Source organism: Tenrec ecaudatus, chromosome 4 (assembly GCF_050624435.1).
Source record: "Tenrec ecaudatus isolate mTenEca1 chromosome 4, mTenEca1.hap1, whole genome shotgun sequence".
Lineage (NCBI taxonomy): Eukaryota > Metazoa > Chordata > Mammalia > Afrosoricida > Tenrecidae > Tenrec > Tenrec ecaudatus.
Window position 1 is genome coordinate 52,448,930 of NC_134533.1, and position 27,664 is coordinate 52,476,593.

At 39.3% G+C, this 27,664-nt stretch overlaps 1 protein-coding gene across 1 annotated transcript in view; it reads right to left on the reverse strand.

Annotated features, from left to right (window-relative positions):
* Nucleotides 1-1,001: 1,001 nt before the first annotated feature.
* GTF2H1 (general transcription factor IIH subunit 1) overlaps nt 1,002-27,664 on the reverse strand; it is a 29,374-nt gene continuing 2,711 nt past the window's right edge. Inside the window, exons 2-15 of the mRNA XM_075545997.1 lie at nt 24,918-25,076; nt 19,981-20,173; nt 18,205-18,370; nt 17,422-17,515; nt 15,832-15,981; nt 15,627-15,706; nt 13,767-13,894; nt 13,561-13,648; nt 9,515-9,603; nt 8,866-8,983; nt 7,496-7,586; nt 6,737-6,852; nt 4,437-4,529; nt 1,002-2,208 (exon numbers count right to left, since the gene is read on the reverse strand). Coding sequence (XP_075402112.1) covers nt 2,122-2,208; nt 4,437-4,529; nt 6,737-6,852; nt 7,496-7,586; nt 8,866-8,983; nt 9,515-9,603; nt 13,561-13,648; nt 13,767-13,894; nt 15,627-15,706; nt 15,832-15,981; nt 17,422-17,515; nt 18,205-18,370; nt 19,981-20,173; nt 24,918-25,071 — 1,647 coding nt within the window. The 5' untranslated portion in view covers nt 25,072-25,076 and the 3' untranslated portion in view covers nt 1,002-2,121. The remainder of the gene's footprint in view (nt 2,209-4,436; nt 4,530-6,736; nt 6,853-7,495; nt 7,587-8,865; nt 8,984-9,514; nt 9,604-13,560; nt 13,649-13,766; nt 13,895-15,626; nt 15,707-15,831; nt 15,982-17,421; nt 17,516-18,204; nt 18,371-19,980; nt 20,174-24,917; nt 25,077-27,664) is intronic.

The following is a 27,664-nucleotide window of genomic DNA, read 5'->3' on the forward strand; positions in this document are numbered from 1 at the left end:
CGCAGTGTCTTAACTGTTATTTCCCATTTATGAGATGACTCTTACAATTTGGACCTAGATTCCACATTTCCTCTAGAAACCTTGTAGTTCAAATTCAAATCACACTGGTACCTAATATCAGACATACTTCATCCAACAAAGACTGAGGGATACCATTTGTCCTCGTTTCTTGAAGAATATTAATGGAGACCCATGTCGTTCATTCATAGTTGCACTGCACTGCCTTTTCTTTAAAAAAAAAAAAAACTGTGAGTTGAGTGGAGGTTTTGCTGTTCATTAGAAATAACTAACAGCAAATCAAGTCATCTACTCACATAGAAACGTCCCCTGGCTTGCATGTGGAATGGTAAGGTCTGCCTTTCTGGGCATACGAGGTCGTTCAGTGAAGGGGTTTTCCTCATGTTCAGCTTTTACGTCAGTGCTCACATCTCACAAAATTTTGTTCCCCTAACACATCAGTCTTTTAAGCCCTCCCACCACCATGCAGACCCTTCTATTGAAACCAGTTTCCTTTCTATTCAGCAAACTCCTATTCAACCATAAAGGCTTATCCATAGCAATGTCTCCAGTGACTTCTGCTCTAGTTCCAGAAAACCGTCTTTCTTTCTCAACCACTAAATACAACATTCACTATTTTGCTTGTATCTGCCTTTCCCAGAGAATACACTCATCTACTGCACCCTTCTTTCTGCTCCACTGTGGTGGTGATGACAAGGTCCTGGAGAGCGTTTTGTGGAACTGGAATGTGACATGCAAATGGAGCGAGCATACCATCCGCCTCTGCTATGATGGGGGAAGCAGGAAGACTGGCAGCAGGCATGGAGGTTGACTCTGTACTTTTACTACAAGGCCAGCGCAGGGTTGGGAAGTGTTGTCGCCATTATGAATGATATTGAATTGCTAGTAACGACTTTGAAAATGGACAAGGAATCCACCCCAGTAAACATCACCCATAATGAGAAACCACAAGATGTCAAGCGTTAGAAAGAGTATCTAGAAAAGTTTTACTTTTTTGTGTAGTTTTTAATATAAGACATCTAGTCTTAGATAAAAGTTAGGCTGATATTAAGAACAAAATATGGCACAGAAAATATAACATCTTTTTTGCTGTTGGTTTTCGCATTTAAGCTTTTCAGTCACTATGCACTGATTATCGATTCGCCAAAGATAGCTAGCAGTCAGAGACTGGAGGAAACGGGATACGAGAACCATCTTTTATTTCTTCTAAAGGTGAAAATAAGTAAGCTTTCTTATATTTCTCACTCATAAGATTTTTAAACTCTTAAAAAATGCATTTTCCTCTTTTCAAAGCGCGTGCCATCTTAAAAAACAAAACAAGACAACAAACCTTTTAGCGATGTACATTTGCACTCACAGAAAAGCATGCAGTGCAATTGCCTTCGGACAAAATTCTGCATAAAAAAAATCTCACTCAATTTTCAGCAAGTATGTTCCCTCTGTATCCGGTAGGGACCCCAAACCACAAGCATTCAGTGCAATGTTGATTGTTTATTTCCGTAGGAAACACAGGACCAATGATGTCTTCTGACTACGACCGTTTCCAGAGGGCCGAGCACCAGTCTCCCTCTGCTTTCAAGTAGCCTCGCTCATTTGTAAGGGAAGTGACTAATAGAATTCAGTACACTGAAGATGGAGGAGAAATTCTGAATAGATGTACCCTGTGCCATAAACTTAGAAAAACACTTACACAGAAAAACAAAAACAAAACAAAAAAACCTCAGATTTTATCAATGCACCCTTTAAGAAACATTTTTGTTGTTTTTAAATGTCTGAAAGCAGCTTAATGTGAATCAAAAGCAGTTCCTGAGTAACTGCAGTAAACAGTGTCTTTTTAAATATATATATTTATATATATTTGCAACTTAGCTCATTTTGGTTCTGCCTTAATTTACCTCCCCCACTTTTAGTTCAATCACAGTCCCTTTCTTCCTCTCCCTCCACAATGTGCAAGGTACAATAGGCATCGGCTCGAAAGTCCACACAGTGCAGGTGTGTCTTGTCACGTCTGTGAGATGATCAGCACGTCTGTCAGGTCAGGTGTCCGGAGTTACTGCAGACCACAGTGGGCTCCATCTCACCCAACCGCGGAGCCGCAAGCACTCACGTCTTCTTCATCGTGCGCCGGGACTGCCACGCGTGGAGCTTGTTGTAGGCTGTCTGGAGCATCTCTTCTATGTGACTGACCAACTGAAAACACAGCGAGAGTGAAGCAGTAACTGGGTGGAAGGCTGGAGAAGCCAGTACTTCTGCCCCAAATCTGGCACAGTTGTCTCTAAACTCGTTTGTTTCCTCAGTCAAGCAGGCAATGTGCAAGCAGTCTGCAAGGGCCCCACGGGCCCCATCTTTACAGGAAGGGAGAGGTGGCTGGTGTTTAAGAGGCTGAAAACCTGCCTGCTCAGTCTGGGTTGTGAAGTCCGTCTATTGCCTCCCCCGTCAGCTACAGGACGGGAGGAAAGTCCTAACTGTGCTTTGGCCAGTCTGGCCTCTAGTCAGTCTTAGGCAATGAACTGGATTGGTGATTTCTAGACTTATAGGAGTCTGTTAATTATGGCTGGGATGGGACATCAACCTTTTTTTCTTTGCATCAACATTATTTTATAGATTATTTGGAAAATGCTTCACTCCCTTGAAGCGTTGCACGCAGCAGATCTGGGATGAGACCCAGGAATCTCCAATTTGCAGAAGTTTGATTCTGCTGCATAGCCAACTTTAAGAAGTTAACAACTTTTCTCTTCTCTAGGACTTCTTCCAGCTCCACTATTTCAGGACTTCAAAGTAATGTAGTAAATTACAGAAAATTGAAACTTCCAATGTTACACATAAATACCAGGCTACATCTTAAGTCTGAACTATAAGTTATGGCGGGAAAAAAAAGACCTCTAAGTTATGAACATTCAAGAAGTTTGCCTTAATTATGGAAGTCAACAGAGTCAAACTTAATCCGAGTGGATTTAAGAGAGTGTTTCTATGGTGACAAAGGAGGTATATTCTACAAGTCAATTATGGGAGGGCAGAAAAGGAGACCAGCAAAAATTCTAAATATAGTCTTTGAGGATATCAATGACTCGGGTCTAATCCAAGGCACAGCATTATAAAAGCAAACTTCCTGATTTACATGTTTTTATTATCTCAAGGTTATGTTAATTTAACCCTCTCTAGAAATGATTAAATTTGTTTTGCAGAGGTTCTGTCCTACCACTTTATAGAGACTAGATCTGATCCTCCTGTAAGGCTATTCATGGGCTCAGAATCCTTTTCACCACAGTGCTCCAGGCACTAAGAACCAACCGAGAGGGTCTGTGAGCTAAAGCCGACCTGCCATTCTTGCTCTGGTGCACGTCACTACAGGCCACTGTTCTGATGATACTAAGCACACCTTGGAAAACTCATGCCACCCACCCAGTTTTGAGTGCTAGCAACCTCACAGAACAGAGCACAACTGTCATGTGAGTTCCGCAGGCTGCCCGTCATTAAAGGAGCAGAAAGCCTCTTCTTTCTCCCACAGAGGTGGTTTTCAACTGCAAACCTTGTAACTAGCAGCTCCATCTCTAACCCACTTTGCCATCAGCACTTTTTTTTCTTGATAAACAACATTAATTTACATTTTGAGAAAACCCACTTAGAACTCTTAGGAATAAGTACTTAAAAATAAAATTCTTTAAAAAAAAATAAAATTCTTACTGAAGAAAAAAGTCAGCTTTTAACTGTGAAACTCCCATGTTTTCAATCCTAGAAATTAAAAACTTGATGAGACGATACTATCCATGTTTCTACTCATCATCTGTGATATGATTTGCCAATTACCCTGTCTAGTCCCGCCAGCTTTGATTCAGAAGCAACGTGCAGAGCAATGCCTGCTACATACGAGCTTGTCCTCTGACTCTGCTGTTAACCGGTCAGAGTAGCTGAAGCCAGATAATTATATTCCAGAGAGTGTGCTGCTTACTGTAACGAGCAGCATTCCCGCCCTTTCCTTATACTGCTTAGGTTTGTGGGCACTACTCAGTTGCTCAGAATGAAGAATGTACTATTTCGGAAAACACAACTGCAGATCTAGAAAAAAAAGTGTGGAGACCATCAAAACAAATGTCTGCTTAGTTATTAGCTATGCAAGCTTGGAGGGAGGGCTATGCAATTGGACAGAAGTACTTAGGGAATAAGTATCTGTGGGCACTGGTACGGTTTTATTTCTTATCCTGATCAGTGCCATTAAAAATTACTTCAAACATATATACCAATTTCATACACATTTCTGAATGTATGACACATCTCACAATTAAAAAATAACCTGAGCAAGAGAAACAAGAAGAAAACAAAACACAGACTGCCTACACATTTACACAAAAGCAAAGATAATTTCATCTTTTAAGGATCCAGAGAAAGAAAATTAGGTCAAAATCAAGAGAATGACTTACATTTGTGCTTAAATACTGTCGCCGAATTTTTTCTTGGAATGGGCAGAGCTTTGTAACCTGGAATCGTTCCAAATTACTTTTCATTTTCACTACCTGAAAAAGATGAGTAATATGGTTTATAGAGAAATTGCAAACTCTTTTTATTACATTCTCTGTTAGAAGGTTACTTTCTTTTTGAAAACAAAACAAAAAATGCTAACATGTTCATTGCTTTTACCAGGTGAAGTAAACATCTAGAGCAGCGGCTCTCAACCTTCCTAACGCTGCTACCCTTTAGTACAGTTTTTCATGTGGTGATGACCCCCAACCATAACATTATTTTTTGTTTTTTATTAATAAATCTTTTTATTGGGGCTCATAAAGCTCTTATCACAATACATACATACAAAAATTATTTTTGTTGCTACTTCATAACTGTAATTTTGCCATTGTTATGAATCGGGCGACCCCTGTGAAAGGGTCGTTTGACCCCCAAAGTGATCGCTACCCAGGATGAGAACTGCTGACCTAGTAGAATCAAAGCTTTCCCCCTTTTTCTTAAAACAAAACAACAACAACAACAACAAAAACAAACCCCCAGACACAAAGCAATACTACAGGGTTGCTGTAGAAAAAAAATAAAAAACTTGTCAAAGAAAATAAAAATACCTCTCAAAAAAAAAAAAAAAAAAAAAAGAAAAATAGATCCCCTACCAAAATAGCTAGTGTGTATCCTACCCCTTAAGAATTCACACTGTTAACACGAAAGCTCATAAACCATATTCTCATTCTCTTGTGTATGTCAGAAAAAATGTATACAATAGAAAATTATTGTTATCTTAAAATTTCACTTAATAAATATTATCTATATTCCAATGCATGTATATAGCAAACACGTCTCAACCAATCTGCTTCTGATAAGAACTTGGGTAATTTCTCAACTTTCTTTTATCCAAGACATCTCAATGGCTAAATATTTACAGACATTCATATTCAATATTTCTTTAGGGGAAATACAGAAATGCTGCATTTCTAGGCCAAAGCACCTGAAGGAAAGATGGTGCCAGTAATGTAAGCAAAAGTTCTTAGCGACTCAGGAAACACCATCCATCAATGCTTCTCATTCATTTGCCCATTAGGGAAAAATGCTTTCTCGTCACACCTTTCAATAGTTTATTTGACTAGTAGGATCCTGAACATTACCTTTGACTTACATTCTTTAAGGAACTGCCTGTTAAGCTGTTTAGTGTGTACTATTATTATTTGCCATTCCAAAAGTATCATACCCTATCCCCTTGCTAACAGGTTTTTTTGGACATATGATCCATGTACCATACAGTTTTTGATGGTTTAAATATGTTAGAGTTGTGTAGTCATCACCACAGCTAATTTTGGATCATTTTCTTCATTCTCTGCTCATTAGTTTACACATTTAACTGATTATTAGTTCCCCATTACCTCCCAATCTCCCCTGCAATAATCGCAAAGAACTATTAATCAAAATACTGGCTCTATGGATTTCCCTAGTCTGGATTTCATATAAAGAAAACCATACAAAAACCCCAATAAGGACCAACAAAACTAAACCACATAACTGTATCTGCAGCAGCCCACTTCCTAATGCATGCGGTCTCGTCAGTGGTCTGAAGGAGCTCACCAGAGGCTATATCCGAGCAGGACTTTGCAAACGGACTTTGGGCTTTCACTGTCATCCATAGCTTTCTGCAAAGTGGGTGCTCAGAAATTAAGCTGATTGTTTTAAGGGGTATTTATCTTTCATTGGCTAGAAGGGTTAAACAGCTAGTGCTATATTTATGGTCAGTCCTATTTTTAAATTTCACAAGCCTTTTAAAAACTGATGCATACAAGTCACTATCAGACGCATGCTACTGTGTTTTGGGTGCTCCATTGCTCCCTGGAGAATGAGAGGTAGATTCAAGTCTCAAGCCATGGGACCCTATTGTGGGATGGGTCTGGACTATGGCTTTCCTCAGACATAAAATGGAAAATAATCAATGACTGCTCAAGGATGCTGCTAAGTTTAAAGGAAATGCAAAGTACATGCTTCAATTAAAAAAAAAAAAATCAAGCTTCAAAGGAGACCTAACCAATTTACAAAAAATAACCACAGCGGCACCAGGTAAAGGTGGCTGCTGATTCCAAAGCTCTGGAGCTACCCCCAAGGGGCAACACCATCGAGACGGCAGTGGGGAACCCTGAGCCTGCCCTCTCAGGGTCACAGTGAGTGGTACTGCCTGGATGGCCCGCAGACCCATCCCCCCACACCCCCCACAGGCAGCCTGCCCGGAACGGAGGCCGACCTTTTCCTCTAGGAATGGGGTGTTAACAGGAAAACAGGACCAGAAGTGCCGCAGAAGTTCTCCAACAGCCACGTACAGATGCTTCAATTCAGACTGGATGTCATTTGGCACCATCTCTGTAATGCAAGAGGCCCACAAGACGAAAGCTAGTCTCACAGGAGCATGCTTTCTGAAAAATGACTGCTCAAAGAGGCTAAGTCTAGAACCACTACCCTTGACATATGACAAACTTTGATGTAAGTCACTGATTCTGTGGCTGAGATCACAGAATTTGAAGTCCGTTGGGATTTTCCTGGGGGGTTATGGTATTTAATTTTACTTTCTATTGCTGTGATAACTAATGCTAATAACACCCCACCCCCACTTCCCCTCAAACAATTTTATTAGGACCTAATCCAGACACCAGACCATTCTATAGTCTGGTCATACGCTTGGGACTGTCTGCGGAACTTTCAGGTTCCTTGATCTGTTCTACCAGGTGTGGGAGAACAGAGCCGCAATACGATATTGCTAGGATCAACTAGAACTATCAAGGAGACACAGTTCGTCATCATAAAACGTTTCTGAAAACTGCTTTTATCTTGATATATTTCAGTGTCCAGATAGGTAAAAACAAATCTCTCCCTCTATAGAGCCCAGAAATACTCCAAAGGGGAGAACAATACCACCCCCAATACCCCACCTGCCCGCCAACCACCTCAAAATAAATACCCCTCTGAACTTGCTCCTAGAGCTGCCAGCACAAGTGGCTGCACGTACGGTTTATGGCTTGCTGTGTCCCTCCCTGCATAAGGGCTCCTCCAGGCGACAGGGCTGTGATGGTACTACTAGCAGCACTGCTTGAGAGAACCTGAAAGACATCAAAACATAGAAACGGTTCTCTCTGTTTCACTTTTGGCATCTTATTCAACATTTTAAAACACACAATTCTCGTTGCACATCATTTATAGCAACCAGAGTGAACTGCTTTGCATTAGGCTACAATCTGTCTAGAAATAAAGTAACCACAAGTCTTCCAGCACCTGTCAAATCCACATACACTGCTAGTGTTGCTTCTGACTCAGTGACTGTGGACCGAGTAGAACTACCCTACCGGGTCGCCAAAGCTGTGTTTTCCACAGAAGTAGACCATTACATCTTTATCCCATGGAGCCCCTGGTGTGCTCAGATTCTTAAAGCTCACGGTAAAGGGAGTTAACATACTTTAACATGTACCTTTGATCGCAGTTAGGAAACTGGGGGGGGAGGAAGGAAAAAGAAAAACCCAAATTGCATAAACATGTTGGAAACAATACTGAATATCAACATTTCGGGACATAACCAAATGACTAATTTAATGGAGAACTACTAAGTGCCAGGAACTTTAGCTACTCGAGAAAATCATTTGTAGAACAGTTGGAGCACAAAGCTCACACATCTAAGATGTTCCAATGAGTGTTTTGTGAGCACACATCCTGTGTGTGAGGGAGCTGGACCAAGGAAAATAAGTTAGCACCAGGGAGATGGCACACACCATCACAAATCAAGATCATGTGGCAGCTCACTGTTTTGTATCCCTGTTCCCCTTCCACTGGTGGCTGAGCTTATCCCGGAGCCACCTCACTGCTACCAGGCACCAGTAACAAGACAGATAACTTACTGAAAATAACTTTTTTTCCCCCTGTGAGTAAAGAAAGGTAAAGTACTTAAAATCGACCCTAATTAGAGTTAAAATGTTCTATTTTGGCGTAAGGGTAAGAAGGAAAGAAGTGGTGAAATAACTCCGTTAATTGTGTAAGCCCATGTGCGCGCGCGCACGCACACACATACACACACACGCTGTGTCTGCTAAGGAGGCACTCATGGTTCTGCAGATTAAAGCTCTTGGCTGCTTGAACCCACAAGCTGCTGTGTGGACAGAAGAGGCGGCTATCTGGTTCCATTGGCTTTACAGTCCTGAGAGAGTGTCATGAGTCAAACGGACTTGAGGGCAGTGGGTTTGGTTTTAAAACCGACAGTGTTATTTATTTAGCACCAATATGTGTTTAAGTCCAATTAAACGATCAGTTGTATAATTTAATCTGGTTTTGCTTATAAACTGAAGAAGGAACTATGGAAATTCTGGTCTCCAAAGAGTACCTGTTACCTACCTGAGTTAGTTTGGGTGTGTAAGCTTCCATTTCTTGTCTAATACTTTGGAAAGAATTAATAATGTCCTGACTTGTTGCATACTGTAGTGACTGGATTGGAGTTGGACCATGATAATACCTGAAGGTCAACACAGAAGAAAGAAATGACCAATCACATAAAATAAAGGTATAGAACATCTGCCTTCAAACACAGCGATCACTAACAAGTTTCCTAAAACAAAACACTATAACAAGAATTAAATAATTTTATGAAGTAATAACATAATGATCTAAATTTTATCGTCTTGACTTTCATCATTTAGGATCCTTGCTTGAGGTGCACAATGACAAAGCGATTAAAACACAAAACACTCAACTTTCAGAATATATTCTGCACAGAGTTGTTAACATATACATGATGGGGTACCCCAATGAAAAACCCGGACTTTCCAAAGCTATCTATTTATATATTTTAAAAAATAAAACTACCATTATCACCTTCAAAGTACTCTATGTTACACTTAATACATTTGTCAAATCTGCGATTCCATTCTTGCCTAGTGGGAAAAATGTGTACTATGTAAGCTTTGGCCAGCAGAGCTTTATGCTGTTGTTGTTTTTTTAGGGGGGGTACCCCCTTGTATTCTGCTCCATATTAATCTAAACTTACCTATCTGACTTCTTGAGGTTTAGTGCAATTGTTTTTATGGAATTATTTTTTCCCAAGTCTTCATATTCAATGGCCTCTTGCAACTTCGCCTAAAATTAACAAAACACCTTTTGTCAGTGACTGTACCTGACACAAATAATTAACATGACAGGGGAAAAAAACCACACATAAAGCTACAGAAGGGTATAAAACAAAGTCTTCTCACCTGAGCCCAACTGTCTCGAGATGAAAACAGAATAAAACCAATTAATAGACTCATGTACTTATGAAGAGTACCTGTTTTCCCACACTTCCACCACACTAATTATTACTGACCTTCTGGTAATTGAAGCTTTAATCTTACTGCTTGCTTTACCTCCAATTAACAATCTAGTCACACTGTCAGCAATTTTCTATTGGATGTACCTGTTTTAGGGGTGGCTGGGAAGGGTTGGGTTATAGAAATTCTGTAATTATTAAGGAACTTATTTCTTTATTATGTTACAAATTATTTTTTCTTCCGGACAGTTTTAAAATTTTAAATATAAAAAGTTATGCCCTTTTTAAAAAAAATTTTAACTTATTTTTTGCTAAAAGTTTGGATCCACCTGAAATTATTTTGGAATAAGGATAAGGTAAGTAAGCTGAGTTTCTTTTCCTTGCACGATGAACCAGTCATTCTAACATCATTTGTGGAATAGTGTCATTCCCACTAATTCCGAAATGCTATGTTTATCAACAATTCTTCTCGGTGTCTGTCTGGTTTTACTAATTTGTCTTCTCCTGTGTTAGTAAATAAATTGCTTAGATATATATAGCTTTTTAATAAAAACAATAATTTTAGCAGACACTTCAAGACAATCTATACAAATAAGCTACGTATTTAGTACAAAACCACCATAACCCCCTCAATGTCCTCTCCATTACACTTAATAAACTTGTCAAATCTGCTATTCCATCTTGGAGACATGTTTTAAACTCATCTGTTTGGATGGCTGACAGCACCTCCCTCACTTTTTACTTCATCTCTTCTACTTCCTCAAATCACTGTGCTTTCATGTCCCTCTTCATTCGGGAAAACATAGACGCAATGAGCAAGGTCAGGTGTATGGGTTAAGAGAAGCATGCTGTTTATTGCCAAAACCTGGTGCACAGAGATAGCTATGTGAGCAGGTGCATTGTTGTGGTGGCAAAACCAGTCCCCTATACGCCACAAATCAGGCCATTTTTGCCACACAGTTATGCAGTCTTTTCAGAACCTCTAATTAGAAAGCATGATTAACAGTCTGACCTAGTGGAACGAACTCTAAATGCTCTACAACGCACTACGAGTTGACATTTTCATCAGTTTGGGAAGCTGACAGACATCCAGAATGCGGTTTGTCATCAACTGGCATTTCACCTTTTTTGGTATGAAAAAAACAAACAAACCACTCATACACTTGACTTTTCCCCATACCACTGTCCGTGTAAGCCCTGTTCAACGTCACAACAGTTTCTGCGGCATTTTTCTCTGGCAGGAAACAAAATTTCACAGCCACTTGTTGTTCCCTTAAGGTGGCCATCACAAAAAAGGAGGCTTGAGTGAAACTGCTTTTATAAAAAATTCAGGGTGACCAGAGAGAACATTTCCCTTCCCAGGCGATGCCACTGGGCACACTAACTCAGGAAGTTACTTGATGCTTGCCTAGCGGGAAAAATGCGTACCATAACAACACCACTCCACTCAGTGCAATTCAGTGATTCTGGTACCCCTGATCTATCTTTCACACGACTATGAAATTCTTTGGGTCAATTTTCATTTGTACCCATCAAAGCCAAGATAAAAACATGTAAGTTACTAAATGCACCTCAAAAAGATCAATGTGAAAACTTACTATTTTGAATTGCCCAAAGTTTATGTCCAAATAGTTCCTGTGTAGTATAGGAACAAATCTAGATCTTCAGCCCGGCAGTCAAAGGCTAACACACCAATCAACCCTACGCTACCTAGATTGAGTCATACATATACTCTTTCAACTCAATACATGCCACCCAACTCCAAAGCATGCCACGTCTTCACCGCCTTTCCCACGCATCACTCTCACTTCTAGCCTGACCACTCAGCTGCCGTAATCATCCAAATCCAAAACCTCGACTTCTGTCAAGACTAGCCAGGTTATGCCACACTAAGTCACAAGTTCCGTAAGCACATGGACCTTTTCACTAAGACTTCTGAACAGTGTTCTTTGTAATCCTTTGTAATTAATTATTGATTTGAAAGATTATTTAAGGCTAGCATCTTATTATGAAAATTCAGAGAAAAGATTGAAAAATTTTTCATAACCAAAAGTCGAGTACTTTAATACAATATTACTGAAAAAGCATCACTTGTGAGATTGCTTCATTTTTAATAACATTTAAAAAATACTAATGACATTAAACTACTGAAATGTATTAAGCAAAATTTTTTATTTAAGCAGAAAATTTAAAAGTTCTGATAATCTCTTTACCAAAATATAATCGTTTAGCATGTTATTTTGAAAGCCCGTTAAAATTTCTAATACTTCCCTCCCCTCCATCTACCATGATCCCAATTCTACCTTGCAAACCTGGCTAGACCAGAGAATGAACAGCAGTACAGTTGGGATCTGGAAACAGAGAGAATCTAGGACAGATGAACCCCTCAAGTGGCGATACCGGGAGGGAATGGGGGTACAAAGGGGGAACCGATTTCGGGTATCTACATATAACCTCCTCTCTGGGGGATGGGCAACAGAAAAGTTGGTGAAGGGAGATGCCAGGCAGTGTAAGATAAGATAAAATAATAATTTATAAATTATTAAGGGTTCATGAAGGAAGGGGGGGGAACGGGGAGGGAGGGGGAGGAAAAAAAGGAAAATGAGCTGATTCTAGGAACCCACGCAGAAGGCAAATTTTGAGAATGATGAGGGCAGCGAATGTATAAGGGTGCTTTACTCAATTGATGTATGTATGGATTGTGATAAGAGTTGTATGAGCCCCAATAAAATGATTTAAAAAAATTCTAATACTTAAAAAAATGTAGAATTACATTATATAACATTTTGTGTACTTTTACTTAATTTAACATTAATCCTGCAGGTCATTAGGGGCATCAAATTTCACAAAAATAGATGTAGCTTGAATCATACACATGCACCTTGGATATTATTTCTAATACTGCAAGAAGATTTATATTTATATCTCTGTACATCTTTAAATGTCCACAAGTAGAAAGCTGCGAGATAAAAAGGCATATACATTTAATATTTTGATATATAATACTAGAAAGTATTAAATACTAAGCAGCATTTTAGCTATTTTAATAGCTATTACTTTTAGCTATATTTTTAAGCATAATGGCTTTCTAAGCACATTTTACTATAATCTGATTTTGAAATAGGATAAAGGTCAAAACTTGAAGAAATGCCCAAGTAGATACCTCTCTCTGTCCATACTCCCCCCCCCATTCTATATGAATTCCTCAAAATTTAATGTGAAGATATTTCTAGCTCTGAAGTAATAGGTGTTAACATTAGGGACAAGATTACTTAAAAATCATACACATAACTAAGGTTTTCTTTTTGTTATACTGTCATTTTTAAATAATTCTCTCCAAAAAACAAAATCATTCTGTCAATTTTAGTGTTTGTACACATGATGGGAAAAACAACAAACAAAACCCAACTCCTATAAAATGGCTGACAGCCTCCGTCTCTGGAAAGCTGGGTGAGAGTTCCACTAAGGAGTCCTCTTCATTTATTTAAAAAAATCATTTTATTGGGGGCTCGTACAACTCTTATCACAATCCATCCAGTGTCAAGCACATTTGTTGCCCTCATCATTCTCAAATCATTCGCCTTCTACTTGAGCCCTTGCTATCAGCTCCTCATTTCTTTCGAGGAGTCCTCTTTAGAAGGCTCCAGTTTAATCTGAATACTGAGTAGCTAGGTCAGAAGAATGAAGTTACATGCAACAATGATGAGTTAGCATAAAGTACTGGTGCTTATATAAGGCAGTGGAGAAATATGTGTCCTAACTGGTCCAGACTTTTGCCCTTAACTTACCCTTTTGACTGCTGGCTGAAAACAGTCTGCATCTTGTGAATTCCCATCCACGCCGCTGGGCTCACCGTTTTGTTCATTTTGTGCTTCTCTTAAAACAAAGAGGGATGGGAGAGGGGGAATAAATGTTAAAAAGCCACAAGCAGAACAAAATTCCATTTGGATATCTGGAGAAGTCCAGCTATTGTGCCTTTATATGTGTACTTAACTGTTTCCGGAGACCTGCCGCTAAGACCATGGCACTGTGATGGTTAAATCGCTTGATAATGGCAGCATTACTATTCTCCTTAATGGATTTAGAATTGGAAGTAGATGGTACAGAAGAAATGCCATAGCCCTATGAGAAACAATGTAGTAGATTAGAAATCAAAGTAATATTGTGATTTGTCTATTGCAAAAGATGCTTAGCATTCCCAGATCCTGAATTAGATGCAAAGAATTGCCAGGATGAAAAGACTAATGCCAGATACACTCGAGTATAAGCTGACCCAAGGACCAGTTGAGGCACCTAATTCTACCACAAAACTGCATTAAAAATGTGCCCAAAACCTCCGCTTATATATGAGTATATACAGTAATTTTCATAAGCACTGCTAAATACTTGTAGGCAACAATTAAAAAATAACTAATATTCTGCATATGAGAATTATAAAGCATTACTAGTCCTCTTAGCATCACAAGGAAAAATAATCTTAAACTCTGCATGTTTTCCCAAGAAATTATTGATCTTATGAAGAGATAGGTCACAGTGAAGAAAGACCAAAACCCAACTTGACCTTACACTCTGCAAAGCTAGAACTTAAATTTTGGTTTTTATCATTTTTTCTAAAGTAGGAGGCCTGCTACTTTTAACCTATGGTGACCTTCTATGTTACAGAGTGGAACTACCAAGGTGCCCTGGTTGTAATAGTAACAGAAATAGACCACCAGGCATTGGGTTCAAGCCATTTGGCCATGTAGAGACCTTAATATAAATCTAGCAAGTTAATTAACCCGCTTAAGTGCTGTACAACAGACAATGAGGATGAACTGAAATTTTACAAAATTGGTAACACCCTAGCCCTAACAGTGCACAGCTGTTGCAAATTTAGGCTCAGCTCGGCCCTCCTAGACAGAATAGCTCCCACAGGGTTTCTGAGGCTGTGCTTTTTACAGACCACACAGTCTCATATTTCTTGCAAGGGGCAGCCTCATGGGTTTGAACTGCTGACCTTACTGTTAGTCTTCACTGCTTACCCAAAAATCCCACCTGGGCCCTACGATCTGCCATGTGCTAGAGATATGTCTGCCTCACAGAGCTTACATTGTTTTGAGGGATTACTGAAATTATCGATCAAAACAAGTTCTACAAAGAACTTATGGAACTGAGAGGCCATTGGGGTCTGGTTTATGCTAAGAGAAGATGGCCCCAACTTGAGGTAGCAGTAGGCAAGGGCCCAGTGAAGCAGAGCGTTGTATAAGTTTGGGTTATATTCTAACTTCGATTAGAAGCCACCAAAAAAAAAAAAAAAAACCCAACTAAAAAAGAAAGAAGCCACCAAAGAGTATTACTAAAAACATTAAAATCCAATTTGTAACTTACTGCTAGAGAATGAGCAATAAAAAAACGAAAGGAGGAGGAAGGTTGGTTAGGAGGCTGACACACACAGCCAAACCAAGGATAGTGGAAACAGGAAGGTGAAAGGCTTGTCTGTAAACCTTCAGAAACGCAGACAGATCAAAGATGGATTGTAGAAAATTGGTTGATAAACTGGATGTTGGAGGAGAAAACTGGGGAGAATCATAGACTTCTGTGTTTTTGACTTAACCAGCCAAATCCATGGTAGTGCTTTTACTGTGATAGCTAAGACCTGGGGAAAAGCAGGTTTATGACCATAGGAATTAAAAGTTCCATTCTGGACATGGTAAGGTGTGAGGTCTGAATAAACATTTAAGTGGAAATACCAAGCATACAGCTAGAGATAGGATTTTGGGACTGCCAAGAGCTGCTGATTAATTTTTTTCTGGAAAGGGGTGGTAGGTTAAATAAGTTTGGAAACGCAGGTGACAAATACTTTCATGTTTCTTACCTCATCTAACGGCTTATCTTCCAAAGCTGTTAAATCCAGGAGCGGGTTTTTCACTCCTAATGAAACCATTGTTTTTAATCCTAGAACATCAACAAAATAAAATGTTGATCCAAGCCTTAACTTTCCCAGAAAGAAAACCAACCAACCACTGGCTCAAATGATGAGAGACCACAGTGCAAGTGTGTGTCAGAGAGAAAAAAATTACCTTTTTCATCTATTTTGGCACATTCTGCGAACAAGTCTTTTGACCCTGAATTCAGTCGATCCCGGTGAAAATAATGGGACTGGAAGAAACGTGTCCAGAATTCCTTTTCTGTCATGTTGTGGGGGACATTTTCTGCATATTTCATTTTTACTAGAGGAATAAAAAACACCACCAAACAAACAAAAAAATCAGTCATTTATGGAGTTTGCATTTTTCAAAAACTCAAATTAGCCAATGAAAATATAGACTAGTGGCAAAACTGCATTATGAATCCTCTCATTTCCTAATCAAACGATAAATATGAACTACCATTTGAGAGATTAGGTAATAAATCTTGAAAAATCATAAACTGCACCAGGAGAGTTAGTGTTTAGCCACCACACCAAGTACATAAGGTGTCAAGAAGTATGTCTGGTGTCAGAGAGACCTGAGTTGGCTTGCTTGCTCATTTACACCTGTGTCCTGTTCTTGGTCACTGCTGTTAGGTACTGGACTGTAGATGCACGTAGTTCTTCAGAGGTTTGTTGACTGGGCACAGGTTCAAAGCAGTTTCTTGAGCTCCAAATTCTAGCTCAGTCACTGTCTGTGTAAAATGATTCTCTCTACATCTTGATTTTACTCATCTATAGAACGGGGGTAGTAATAACACCTACCTCACAGAATTATTATGAAGATAAAATGAATAAATAAGACAAAGGTCTTTCTGCAGCGTCTGGCAAGTATATTGTATTATGCTGTCGTGTGTCAAGCCAGTTCTTAGTCATAATCCTAAAGGGCACAGTAGAAACGCCCACAGGGTGCTGAAGCTCTCCTCTTTCTAGCAGCATATCAACATGCCTTTTCTCCTGTGGAATCACTGGGTTGATTCAAACTGCCCATCTCTGGGTTAGCAGTCAAGTGGTTACCTTCTGAGCCACCAGGGCTCATTAGTCACTGTACAATTATGGTATTATCAGGGCAATATGGAAATAGCAACAATACAGTGATCACTGTTGCGGCAAACACCAGGCACCAGCTGTGTGAGGAAGTCCGGCTTTTGCAGGGTGGTAATGAAGTGAGGCTTGAGCTGCGACTTTAGGGATAGAGGTTTCCTAATGACTAAAATGTGGACACGTGACGAGGGACAGCATAGAGTGGAGGAATGCTTTGCAGAGTTGGAAGGAGACTGAAGTAGGGTTGGCCACGTTGCATAAAGCCCTAGGGCTGGGATCAAGAAATTTATCCCTTTAGGGTGGTTTTGGCACAGGAAACAATTTATGGGTTAGATAGTTCACACTCTGGAGGAAGTCTGAAGGATGATAAACATTAGTGCCACCCACTGATTCAAGTTTTATGAATGCCTCTGGACACATTCTCTCGGGTATGCTGAGGGCTTAAGTTTAGGAATCATTCATGGAAAGGCTGGCAATCACATCAGTGAATTGATAAGACATCCTTTATATAGTTTCAACCATTTATCACGTAAAGGTACTTTACAAAGAGTCTTGCACTTAACCAGGAACAAACATAAAGCCTTTCCTTTTTCCCATCGATATATTACAGAACTAATCAAAAACATCTGAATTACACAGAAGAAATGATTCTTCTTACCTGCCGGATAGGTCCTAAATATGGACTCAATGATATCGGTGGTTAAATTGTATCTCAGACCATTACAGCCATCTGTTTGAGGCCGGACATCAGCCTACAATAAAGACCACACATTACTCAGGATGCTGGGGGAAGACATCTAGATTCCCCAATCTTCCTGAGCAACCTGCAGGGACTGTGTCTCCATCACCGTTACTCTGACACAGCCTTAGGGACCTGTCCAATCAGTTTCTCAGAATCCAATAGTCAAATGGGTCTCAGTGTAGTCCAACATAAAGACAGTGGAGTTTTAACCTTAGCTTGGGTAGTTAACAAAACTACCACCAACCCTGGTTACTGAGGAATTACATTGACATTATCTGGTTTTAGAAAGTTACCAAACACAAAATTAGCATTCAAATTTAGTTGAGTGAGTAACATGCTACTCTGGATACAAGGGAAAAATCCTATGTTCTAAGAATAAATTCAATCCCAAAGTAAGGGGTTGGTTCCCAAGTTTTCATTATAGACATTTTCTAAAACTTGCATTTTCTATAGTGTAATGGTCAGAAAACACACACACACACACACACACACACACACACACACACACACACACACACACACACAGGAAAATATACTGCACACACCTAAAATATACTTTAGAAAATAATGGATACAGGATTTTCCACTGAGTTAAGGAAATGTTGAAACTTTACAGAATGGGTCTTGCTAACATCTACATATGTATAGCAGAGTTTTCCACACAATCTGTCCCTCCTCAGAAATCCAGAAGTTCCATACCAGAAACGCTGCGGAAATGCCAACGTCCTGCTTCTGATTCGATGGGGAAGAACTGCCTGCTGTATTCACATGTAAGCGACTGGCCCAGAAATCCTCCGCACTGATCACTTGGCTCACAACAAGGTCTTTATAAAGCTGAAACAAAACAGGGTCTTCTTGCAGCATTCTGGTGAGAGAATATAATGAACATATTCAACCTCTGGAATAAAACACTACTCAAGTTGTAGTTGAAAAAGATTCTAATGATATGAAACCACTCACTGAACACAGTTTTGTTTTATGATGGAACAGCAAAAGCCAGCTTAGTTAGTTTTTATCCCCCTTAGTGCATTCTTTAGTAATCAAAGACCTTTTATTGGGGGGGGGGTGAAACCAAAAAAGTGAAAGTAAATGGAGAAGTCTAAAGAATCAAAGGTTAATAAACTCGTCGAGGGTAAAAACATTTAGTTTTACTCCTATCTGCAGCTCAGTGACACAAAGGTCGCCGTGCCTCTATTGTACCGTTTAGTGTACTCTTTTACACCTAAGGTGAATGAAAATTAGAGGCAGTGTGCCTGACATGTCCCGCAACCAACTTTTGATGGTTATGTGCACTTGGAATTACAAGCACCAATGGCTGGAACAGTATTAATGGAATAATTCATCTCATCAGACATTCTCATTATTTTACATGGTGTCTCACTTTTTCACAGTATCTTATTATCAAATACCTGTTCCTTCAAAGGCAACAAATGGTTTCTTCTAATGGCTTACTATCTTCTAGCAGTTTAATAGCTTCTCAGTGACAGACAACAGGGAAAAGGGCTAAAAGGACATCAGCATTGCTAGTCACAGGTTCCAATCTCAGTCCTGATTCAAATGAAATGTTAGTGCTAAGGCAGTTAGGTCCTGAGTTTGTGTATTCTCATACATGTAATGTAAAATAACAATACCCCCATCTCCCCTTACATACTAAAATAAACTGTATCTGAAACACCTTGAGAAGCTGTTATAAAATTGAAGACAGAAACAAACGCTTCCCCTCTTGGAGCCAAATATTTTACATACATTTCTAATTTTCAAAACACTGATGAGGTTGCCATCAAGGTAGCTGTGTGGTAGGTTGCTACCTACGAGGAAGCCGAGGCTCAAAGTGATGACACAATTTTCCCATAGCTGCACCACTAATGAGATGCTAAAGTGAAGACCCAAACAGAGGTAATGATGCTCCAGTCAGCATTTTCCTACATTACACTACTACAGTAGCACAGGGGTGTGACCTAGTAACAGTTTATTACTACTACATGGCCTTGCCTTCTTTTCACTGCTATTGAGTTGTTGATTCATAGCGACCCTAAGACCCTCTAGGACAGGCTAGAACCGCCCCTGTGAGCCTCTAAACCAGTGGCTCTCAACCTGTGGGTTATGACCCCTTTGGGAGTCAAACGATTCTTCCACAGGGGTCGTCAGATTCCTAACAGTAGCAAAATCAGTTATGAAGTAGCTAACAAAAGTAATTTTATGGTTGGGGGGGGGTCACCACAACAGAAGGAACTGTATTAAAGAGTCGCGGCATTAGGAAGGCTGAGAACCACTGTTCTAGACTGTAACTTCTTCATGGGAGTAGAAAGCCTCATATTTCTCTGATGATCGGATGGTGTTTTAAAACTGCTGACCTTGCATATCATAACCCAACACACAACCAACATCCCACCAGGGCTCCTATTATATAAGAGGCCTATTATCTCTGTAAAAGACATTTGAAGAAAAAAAAAGACATTTCAGGCCCTCTGTTACCTGTTTTTCTCTTCGAGTTCTTTATTTGCTTTCCTCTTGAATTTGGGAAGCAACTGCTGGAGAAGGTCTTTGACAGCATCTCGTTCTTTCACTGCTGTGCTTTCATTGGAAAAATGGAAGTTTGTTGTGTCCCCTGCATGCAGGACCAGCTGAAGCTGAATTTTAGCTTTTCCTTCTGGACTGATTTTCTGGCCTAAAAAGCAGCACATGAATTAGATCAGGGCACACCACAGAAATTGTAATGGAATAGGTTGCCTATCCTCTCAGTAAGATGTGTTTTCCTCTGGGCTTCAGCTGACTTGTTCCAATCTTGATGTAGTTGTAGAAATAAATGGGTCAGAATCCTATATAATTAGAGCAAGGTTAAACAAAGTCACTGCAAACACCCTGCTGCTATCTCCAGGCACTAATGGGTTTTTGCTTCCATTCAGTGGGGGTAGATCTTTTTAAGGCTTTTTATAACACAACTAGGAGCCTTGAACGCATCGTGGACAGAATGCTTCCAATATCACCATGACTAAAAGTGAGTTTTCATTAATTACAAAAGGGAACTATAATGTTGGTGACTCCTTTAACTAAATGATCAAACAGCCTCATTTAAAGTGGTATAACCTGACATATGCTTTTTGAGGTGATGAAGTAAGAGGTAAGTAACCACTGATGATGTAGTCTTGTCTAGGTTTAACTGGAATATAATCAAGTGTTTGAATCTTTGTAAGAAATATATATGTAGAGGAACAATTAAGCAAAATTAAGCAAAACCTTGAGGAGACAACCAGGCATACTCGGAATGTGTGATATTCTAAAAACGTATAGTTTTTTGTTATAAAAACGTATAGTTTTAAGGAAATAAAATATATAACCGCATATATTCATCGAGATTGGATGATGATTTCAAAACAAAACACTTTACAGCTATTAAAGACATTACAGGAATGTCCAGAGTAATGTAACAATGGCCTGGATACTATTAAAATTTCAATGATATAATTTCATAGGCAACAAAAGGCATACAGAAACATATATAGAGAAAGCACACACAATACAGCAATTATGGCAAAATGTTAAGAGCTGAAATATCTTAAATAACTTAAGTAAGCTAGCATGCCCCACTGTTTCAGTCTTCCAAATCAGACTACCACACCTTTCTCTGTACTTTTTCTTAGTTACTGGTTGTATCTTTGCTCTATCTTTTTAAAAATTATTATTTATTTTTATTAAAACTTTTTTTTTCTTTCTTTGCTCTATCTTACATCTCATCCCTGAGGGGGCTCCTTCTGAAACTTTCTAACTAGTTAACTTCAGCAATGGTAAGAAACAATGCCAATTTCTATTTTAGTCAACATTCAGTGACTTCCTTCAGAAAACAGGCTTTCTTTTACACATCAAAACTGAAGTTAGACAGATTTGGATATACTGTTCCCTACCCACTGAGATTTTCTGAGAGATAAGAACATTCGGTGTAATTGCATTACAAAGTTATAAGGCTATCTTCTGATCTAAGAGAAAGGCCATAAAAAAAGGGGGCGAGCAAGGCAAATACAGGCAGTTCCTAATTTATGAGATGACAGTCTTGCAAATGTCTGTTCTTACAACTCTTATCAAGAACCTGTAATACATTTTTCCACGGACAGGTTTTAAGGTGGTACTGTTGGGAAGGGTACAGCTAGAATGCTCCTGACCAGTGAGCACTGTGTTTCACATGTTCTGCACACGTTACCAGAAGGGACCAGTCCCCAGAGAAGGACAGCATCCTTGGTGGAGTCAGGGAAAAGGAGAAGGCTGATTAAATGGACACAATGGCTGCAACAAGGGGCTCAAACGCAGCACCAGTTGTGAGCATGGCACAGGCACATGCAGGCTTTCATTCGCTGAGCTGGAACTGACTGGAAGGGACAATGTCAGCATGAAAGACCAATTAGTTTAGGCAGTAGAGAACTGTGATTTTTTTCCCATTCTCTTTCTTTTTCTCATGTCTATCCATATAGGATAGGTAGAATAACCAAACACAAGACAAAAATGGGGCCATCAGCTCTGGGGTGACACGGGAGAGGAGGTGGCAGAGAAAGGGAGGAGGGAGCCAACAAACTCAGGGACAAGGGAACAATAAGAGATCTAAAATCGATAGCGAGGAGGCCGTAGAGTGCCTAATGAGGTTGGATCAAGTGCAGTGTAGTAAGAGAAAGTACTGAGAGTCTAAAGAAGGTTGAACATGATAATAGGACAGGAGAAAAGTAAAAAGAAATAGAGGAAAGAAGTAGGAGGCAAAAGACATTTATAGAGGCATAAATTTAGGAAAGCATATATGTAAATATATTAACATAAAACGACAGGGATAAAAAAACCCCAAACAAAAAAAAAATCCAATAGAAATATAGGTCTATGTACATATATTTAAATGTTAAGCAGTATGGTAGCAGATGGGCACTGGGCCTATTTCAGGACTTCCTCAATGCAAGAATACTTGTTTTAATGGCCTGGCATTCTGTGATGCTCACCTTCCAAAATGATCGCTGAAGACAAAATGGGTGTATAAGCAAATGTGGTGAAGAAAGCTGATGGTGCCTGGCTAGTAAAAGATAGAGAGTCTGGGGTCTTAAAGGCTTGAAGCTAAACAGGCATCCATTTAGCAAGGAAGCAATAAAGCTCAAATGGAAGAAACACACCCACCTGTGTGATCACAAGGTGTTGACAGGATAAGGTATCAGGCATCAGAAGAACCCAAACAAATATATCAATACAAATGATGGGGGTACGAGTGGAGACTCAAGAATGAGATAACCAGAGTGCAGCACAGCACCGGTGGAACAGACAATATTCCGCTAGCTCTTTAATGCTTCCTCCCCCATACTATTATGACCCAGTTCTACTTTTAAAATCCGGCTAGACCGGAGCACGTACACTGGTTCAGATATGAGCTCTTGACACATAGAATCCAGGGCAGATAAACCCCTCAGGAACAGCAGTGGGAGTGGTGATACCATGAGGGGAGGGTGGAGGGGGGGGAGGAGAAATGGGGAACTGACTAGACGACAACGACATACAACCACACACATACCCAACTCCCAGGAACAACAGTAACATGGGAAGGAGACAGTAGGAGGTGTAAGATATGAAAATAATTTATAATTCAACAGTGGTCTATTAGGATGGGAGGAGAGAAAAAAAGAGGAGCTGATACCAAGGGCTTAAACAGAAAGAAAATATTTTGAAATTGATGGCAGTATATGTATAAATGTGCTTGACATAATTGATGTATAAATTGTTATGAGCTGTAAGAGCCCCCAATAAAATGATTTATCAGACAAACAAACAAAAAAAAACTATGGTGAATTTTAAGCTGTATTTCTTTGTAGCTAACCTGATTTGAGAATGGACAATGGATATCTATATTGGTCATTTCCAGCACATCCCCGGGCCTAGGGCAGCTGCTCATACATATGAGACATTTGTAAATTGAACTAAACACTTGGTAAGTTGAGGTTGATCTGCTTTTGGAGGTGTCATGTTGTTTGAAACCTGAACAGTATTTCATTTAGGAGAAAAAGTTTCTTTGTAGGAATAAGAAATGAATCCATAGTTGGTTGGTTAAGATAACCCAATTTGTAAAGGGCTTAATTGACTGGTCTATCCTCAGCGTCCTCTATCCAAGGGGGAGTGGGATGAAAGGCAAAAATTCCTTTAAGAGGAATTTCATAGTAAAGGTTCTAAATCTTAGTACTCACCAGGTATTTCTAAACCTAATTATTATTGGGCTCTGGCAGTTTCATAATATACTGTCAACTTGAGTGAAGGGGTGGAGTCTAGCCTGTCATTCAGGTCATAGTCAATGAGGTCTCTGTGTGGGTGTGGACTTCTGTGGATTCTGGGAAATCCTGTCTTCATCCCTGGAGGCAGGACACACAGACTCTCTCTGCTGGACAGTCCTGTTGCCAAGCTGCATGGAGCTGTGCTGATTGCCGCCAGAGGCCTGGAGCTGGAGGAGCCAAACGGAGACCAATGGCAGTGCTGAGATGCTTCCACTGCCACTGGATCCACAAGACTTTCCACCACTGGCCTGTGATCGTCCTGCATTCTACAGCATTGCATGTTTTCCAAGAGTCTGTAGAAGAATTTATGGACTAGTAGCAGATATATGGGCTGATATCTGACTTAGGGGTTAATATCAAACTTACAGACTTGATCTGGACTGGGCCGGGATGTTTTCTTAATATGCGACTGCTCATTTATATACAGCTCTTTCTTATACATGAGCATCTCCGGATTTGTTTCTCTAGTCAACCCAGACTAACACATGGGTCATAAAGTATCATGTCCTCAGGTAATCAGTTCAAAGTTCACCTTGCAAATTTGAAAAGAGGATTTTGATCCTAACCTCACATTAGAAAAAAATTAGAACTAAATTATATATGTTACATTTACATTCAGTATATTTCAATAAAGGATAGTCATATAACCAGAGATTAATCAGAAGTTAAATGGTACATTAAAAAAAATAGGGCAATTGGTATTTGTTGACATTTTAAAGGCATGAACCATTTGAACCAGTGTGCTGAAGGGATGCATCCCATCTACACAAGTTCAGAAAGGTATTAAGTATACAGATCTAAGCTGCATCACTCTTTGCGGCAACAAAATCTGGAAATTTCCTAAATGTTCTTCAACAGTTGACTATTTAAATATAAGATTGCACATCCATTCTGTGGAGTGTTACGCAATTCATAAAATAAGGCATGTGTAATCTTTATGCAATATATATATATATGAAACTGTAAAGCTGTTATTATTTGAAAAGTAAAAAGAACAGCGTACATGCTGTGCTTCCATTTTGTAATTATTTGTTTGGTTTGATTTTTGTTGGCATAATTTAAAGAAACCACTTACACAATCAATAGCAAATATGATATACATTAGATATTCATATATAGCTGACTTACATTTGATATCCGCATACATATGGCTGATTGTAAACCTATCTTTGCCTTCAGGTGCCCACGCAATTCTTTCTGCCATGAGGTATAGTGCTCCATCTTGCTTCTTTTGGCGCACTTTCTTTACAATCAGTAAAACTTCTTCAGATGAAGTTGCCATGACAGCTAGAAGGTAACAACAGTCGGGAGGAAAATGAGGGAAAAAACCCACTTCCTTTAAATCTGCTGTCAATTAAGCTATTCAAGTTCATATAGAGAGATGTAAAGGTTGGAAGGTATTAGAGAGTATCATCAATACTATGGAAAGAAGTCACTCTTGGGAATAGTTAGATTTTTCTGAATAGCCCTTCAAAATTTAAAATCCAAACAGTAGGCAATTACGGGGGGGGGGGGGAGAGGGAGGGACAGTCTCTTTGCTCAAAGTTGAAGGCAAAACTTATATGGTATTATTCCTTTAAAACCAAACTTCACTTTACTTCCATCATATGTGTAAATTTATTTAATACTTACACTTACTGATGAAGCGCAAAGATAACAGTCTTTAGTATGAGTTACACCTCAATATAAAGAAAATAACAATTCTCACAAGTGGATTAATATAAGGGAAAAAAACATTGAAGTTGCCAAGTATTTCACTTTATGTGGATCCCGCAATGAACACCCATGGGAGCAGCAAGCAGTAATCTGCAGCTCTACTGCAAAAATCTCTTTAAAGTGTTAAAAAGCAAAGAAGTCACCTGGGCGACTCAAGTACTTTTAATTTCCTTACACGCATATGAAACCTGGATGAGTAAGGAAGACCAAAGACAATGACAACAAGGCCTTCCATGAAGAAAACAAAATCTCTCAGAAATGCACAGTAGGACACACCTTTGTCTCATGTACTTTGGGCAAGTGAGGGGTCAATCCTTGGGAGACACTTGACAGAGTAGGCCCGTTAGCAAAAAAGAGTAAGGCCTGCAACGAGCCAGACCAGCACAATGGCTTTAACAGAGGAGAGATTTTGAGGAGGATACAGTACTGGCAGCATGTCACTCTCAGATATAAGGTTGCTGTGTCAAAACCAATTAGATGACACCCAACAATGGGTCATCAGACTGCAGATGATTTGAATGCTTTCTTAATTGTCTTACATTTATTTTACATTGAGAAAAGTAGTTATGAAAAAGGTCTTTCAAAGGGTTTATTCCCTATAAAGCTAAATGTTTTTAAGGTAACAAGGTAGTCTGGTTTAGGGGCATTATGGGTAAAACTTAAAATGGTATTTCCTATTTTCACTTTTTGCCTTAAATTTTTATACTATGTATGGTATGTATCATTTATTTTTAAAAGTTTAATTTATAAAATTTTAAGTAACCATTAAATACATTATGATTAAAATTTATTATAATAAATATTTTTAAAAAGCCAACAGGAAAGCTAGACTTACATGTATTTTGGGAAACATGAATTACAATGTAGGCAAGATAGGAGGTGTGATTTGTTGAGGATTAAAGTGATGATGTACGTCATAGTTGGAAGAGCAGCAGTAAGTCCAGCTGAGAGAGCAGGTTTCCCACCAACCTTTTAAAGAGTTGGTGCATGTGTGGGGGGGTGGTAGGAGCAGGGGGAGGGTGTTTTTCATTCTTTCTGAATTTGGAAGGCAAGGAAGAAACGAAGAAGACAGCAGAAGCTGGAGGACAAGTTAAGACTGTAGAGCTAATTATTAAAATCATCTACTTTAAATCCATTTTGGGGAAAAAACCCAATTTCCTTGCCATATGTAACATGTAAAACCATTCATATTAATATCCATTTTAACAAACATTAATCAAACAAATCATTGGAAGTTACAATATCAGTCATTATTATTTGTTTCACAGTTCATTTGCTTGGTAAATCCTTCCACTCAATTCCCAGGGCAGATTGTTTTGGGGGCAAGTGTTCAGTAGAAGCGGTGAGGCTGTCCCTTCCTGGGAGACATCCAGTTTTTTGAAGTAGCCTCCTTGAGTACCAAACACTTTCTAATAGAACTCTTATGAAACACAGAATTTTTCAATAATGAAAAGATGGGTATATGCACATTTAAATAAACCAGCTAGGTGAAAACCTACCTTTATCTAAAGGATTTTCTACTTTATGAATTAGTCTGCCAAGAGACTTCTTTAAATGGCAAGATCCTCCAGTAATAGCATTAAATATCTACCGTTAACCAATTCATCTGCAAACAGAGAATACCCTTTCCCTTTCCCATCAATTGACATTTATTCATTTTCTTCTGTTTACTATAAGCTCCAAATGTACTCGGTAACTTATCGTAACTATAATTCATTTATGCAATTCTCTTTAGTGTGTGTCTCCCCAGAAAGTCTAGTTTTCTGTGTTATGAATGGACAATGCTTCTCACTGCCATCAAGTCCATTCTGACTCATAGTAACCCTATAGCACAGGGTACATCAGGTCCCTGTGGGTTTCCGAGACGGAAACTCTTTCTGGGAGTAGAAAGCATCATCTTTCTCCTAGCAAGGGCAGGTGTTCAAACTGCTAACATTGCCGTTAGCAGCTCCCTGCACCCATCGGGCTCCATTCTAGGAGAACTCTTACTCTTCCTTAAAGTTATGTCACTTCCCCCCTCATTTTGAAACAAATGAGCCAACCTCTACTATCAACAAACTCTTCCTCACAATTATCTTCTGGACAGGAAGCTTTTAAATCACTGAAAATTCTTTGAGCTATTTCTAGGACTAAAATAAGGCAGTAAATAAAACTGTTCA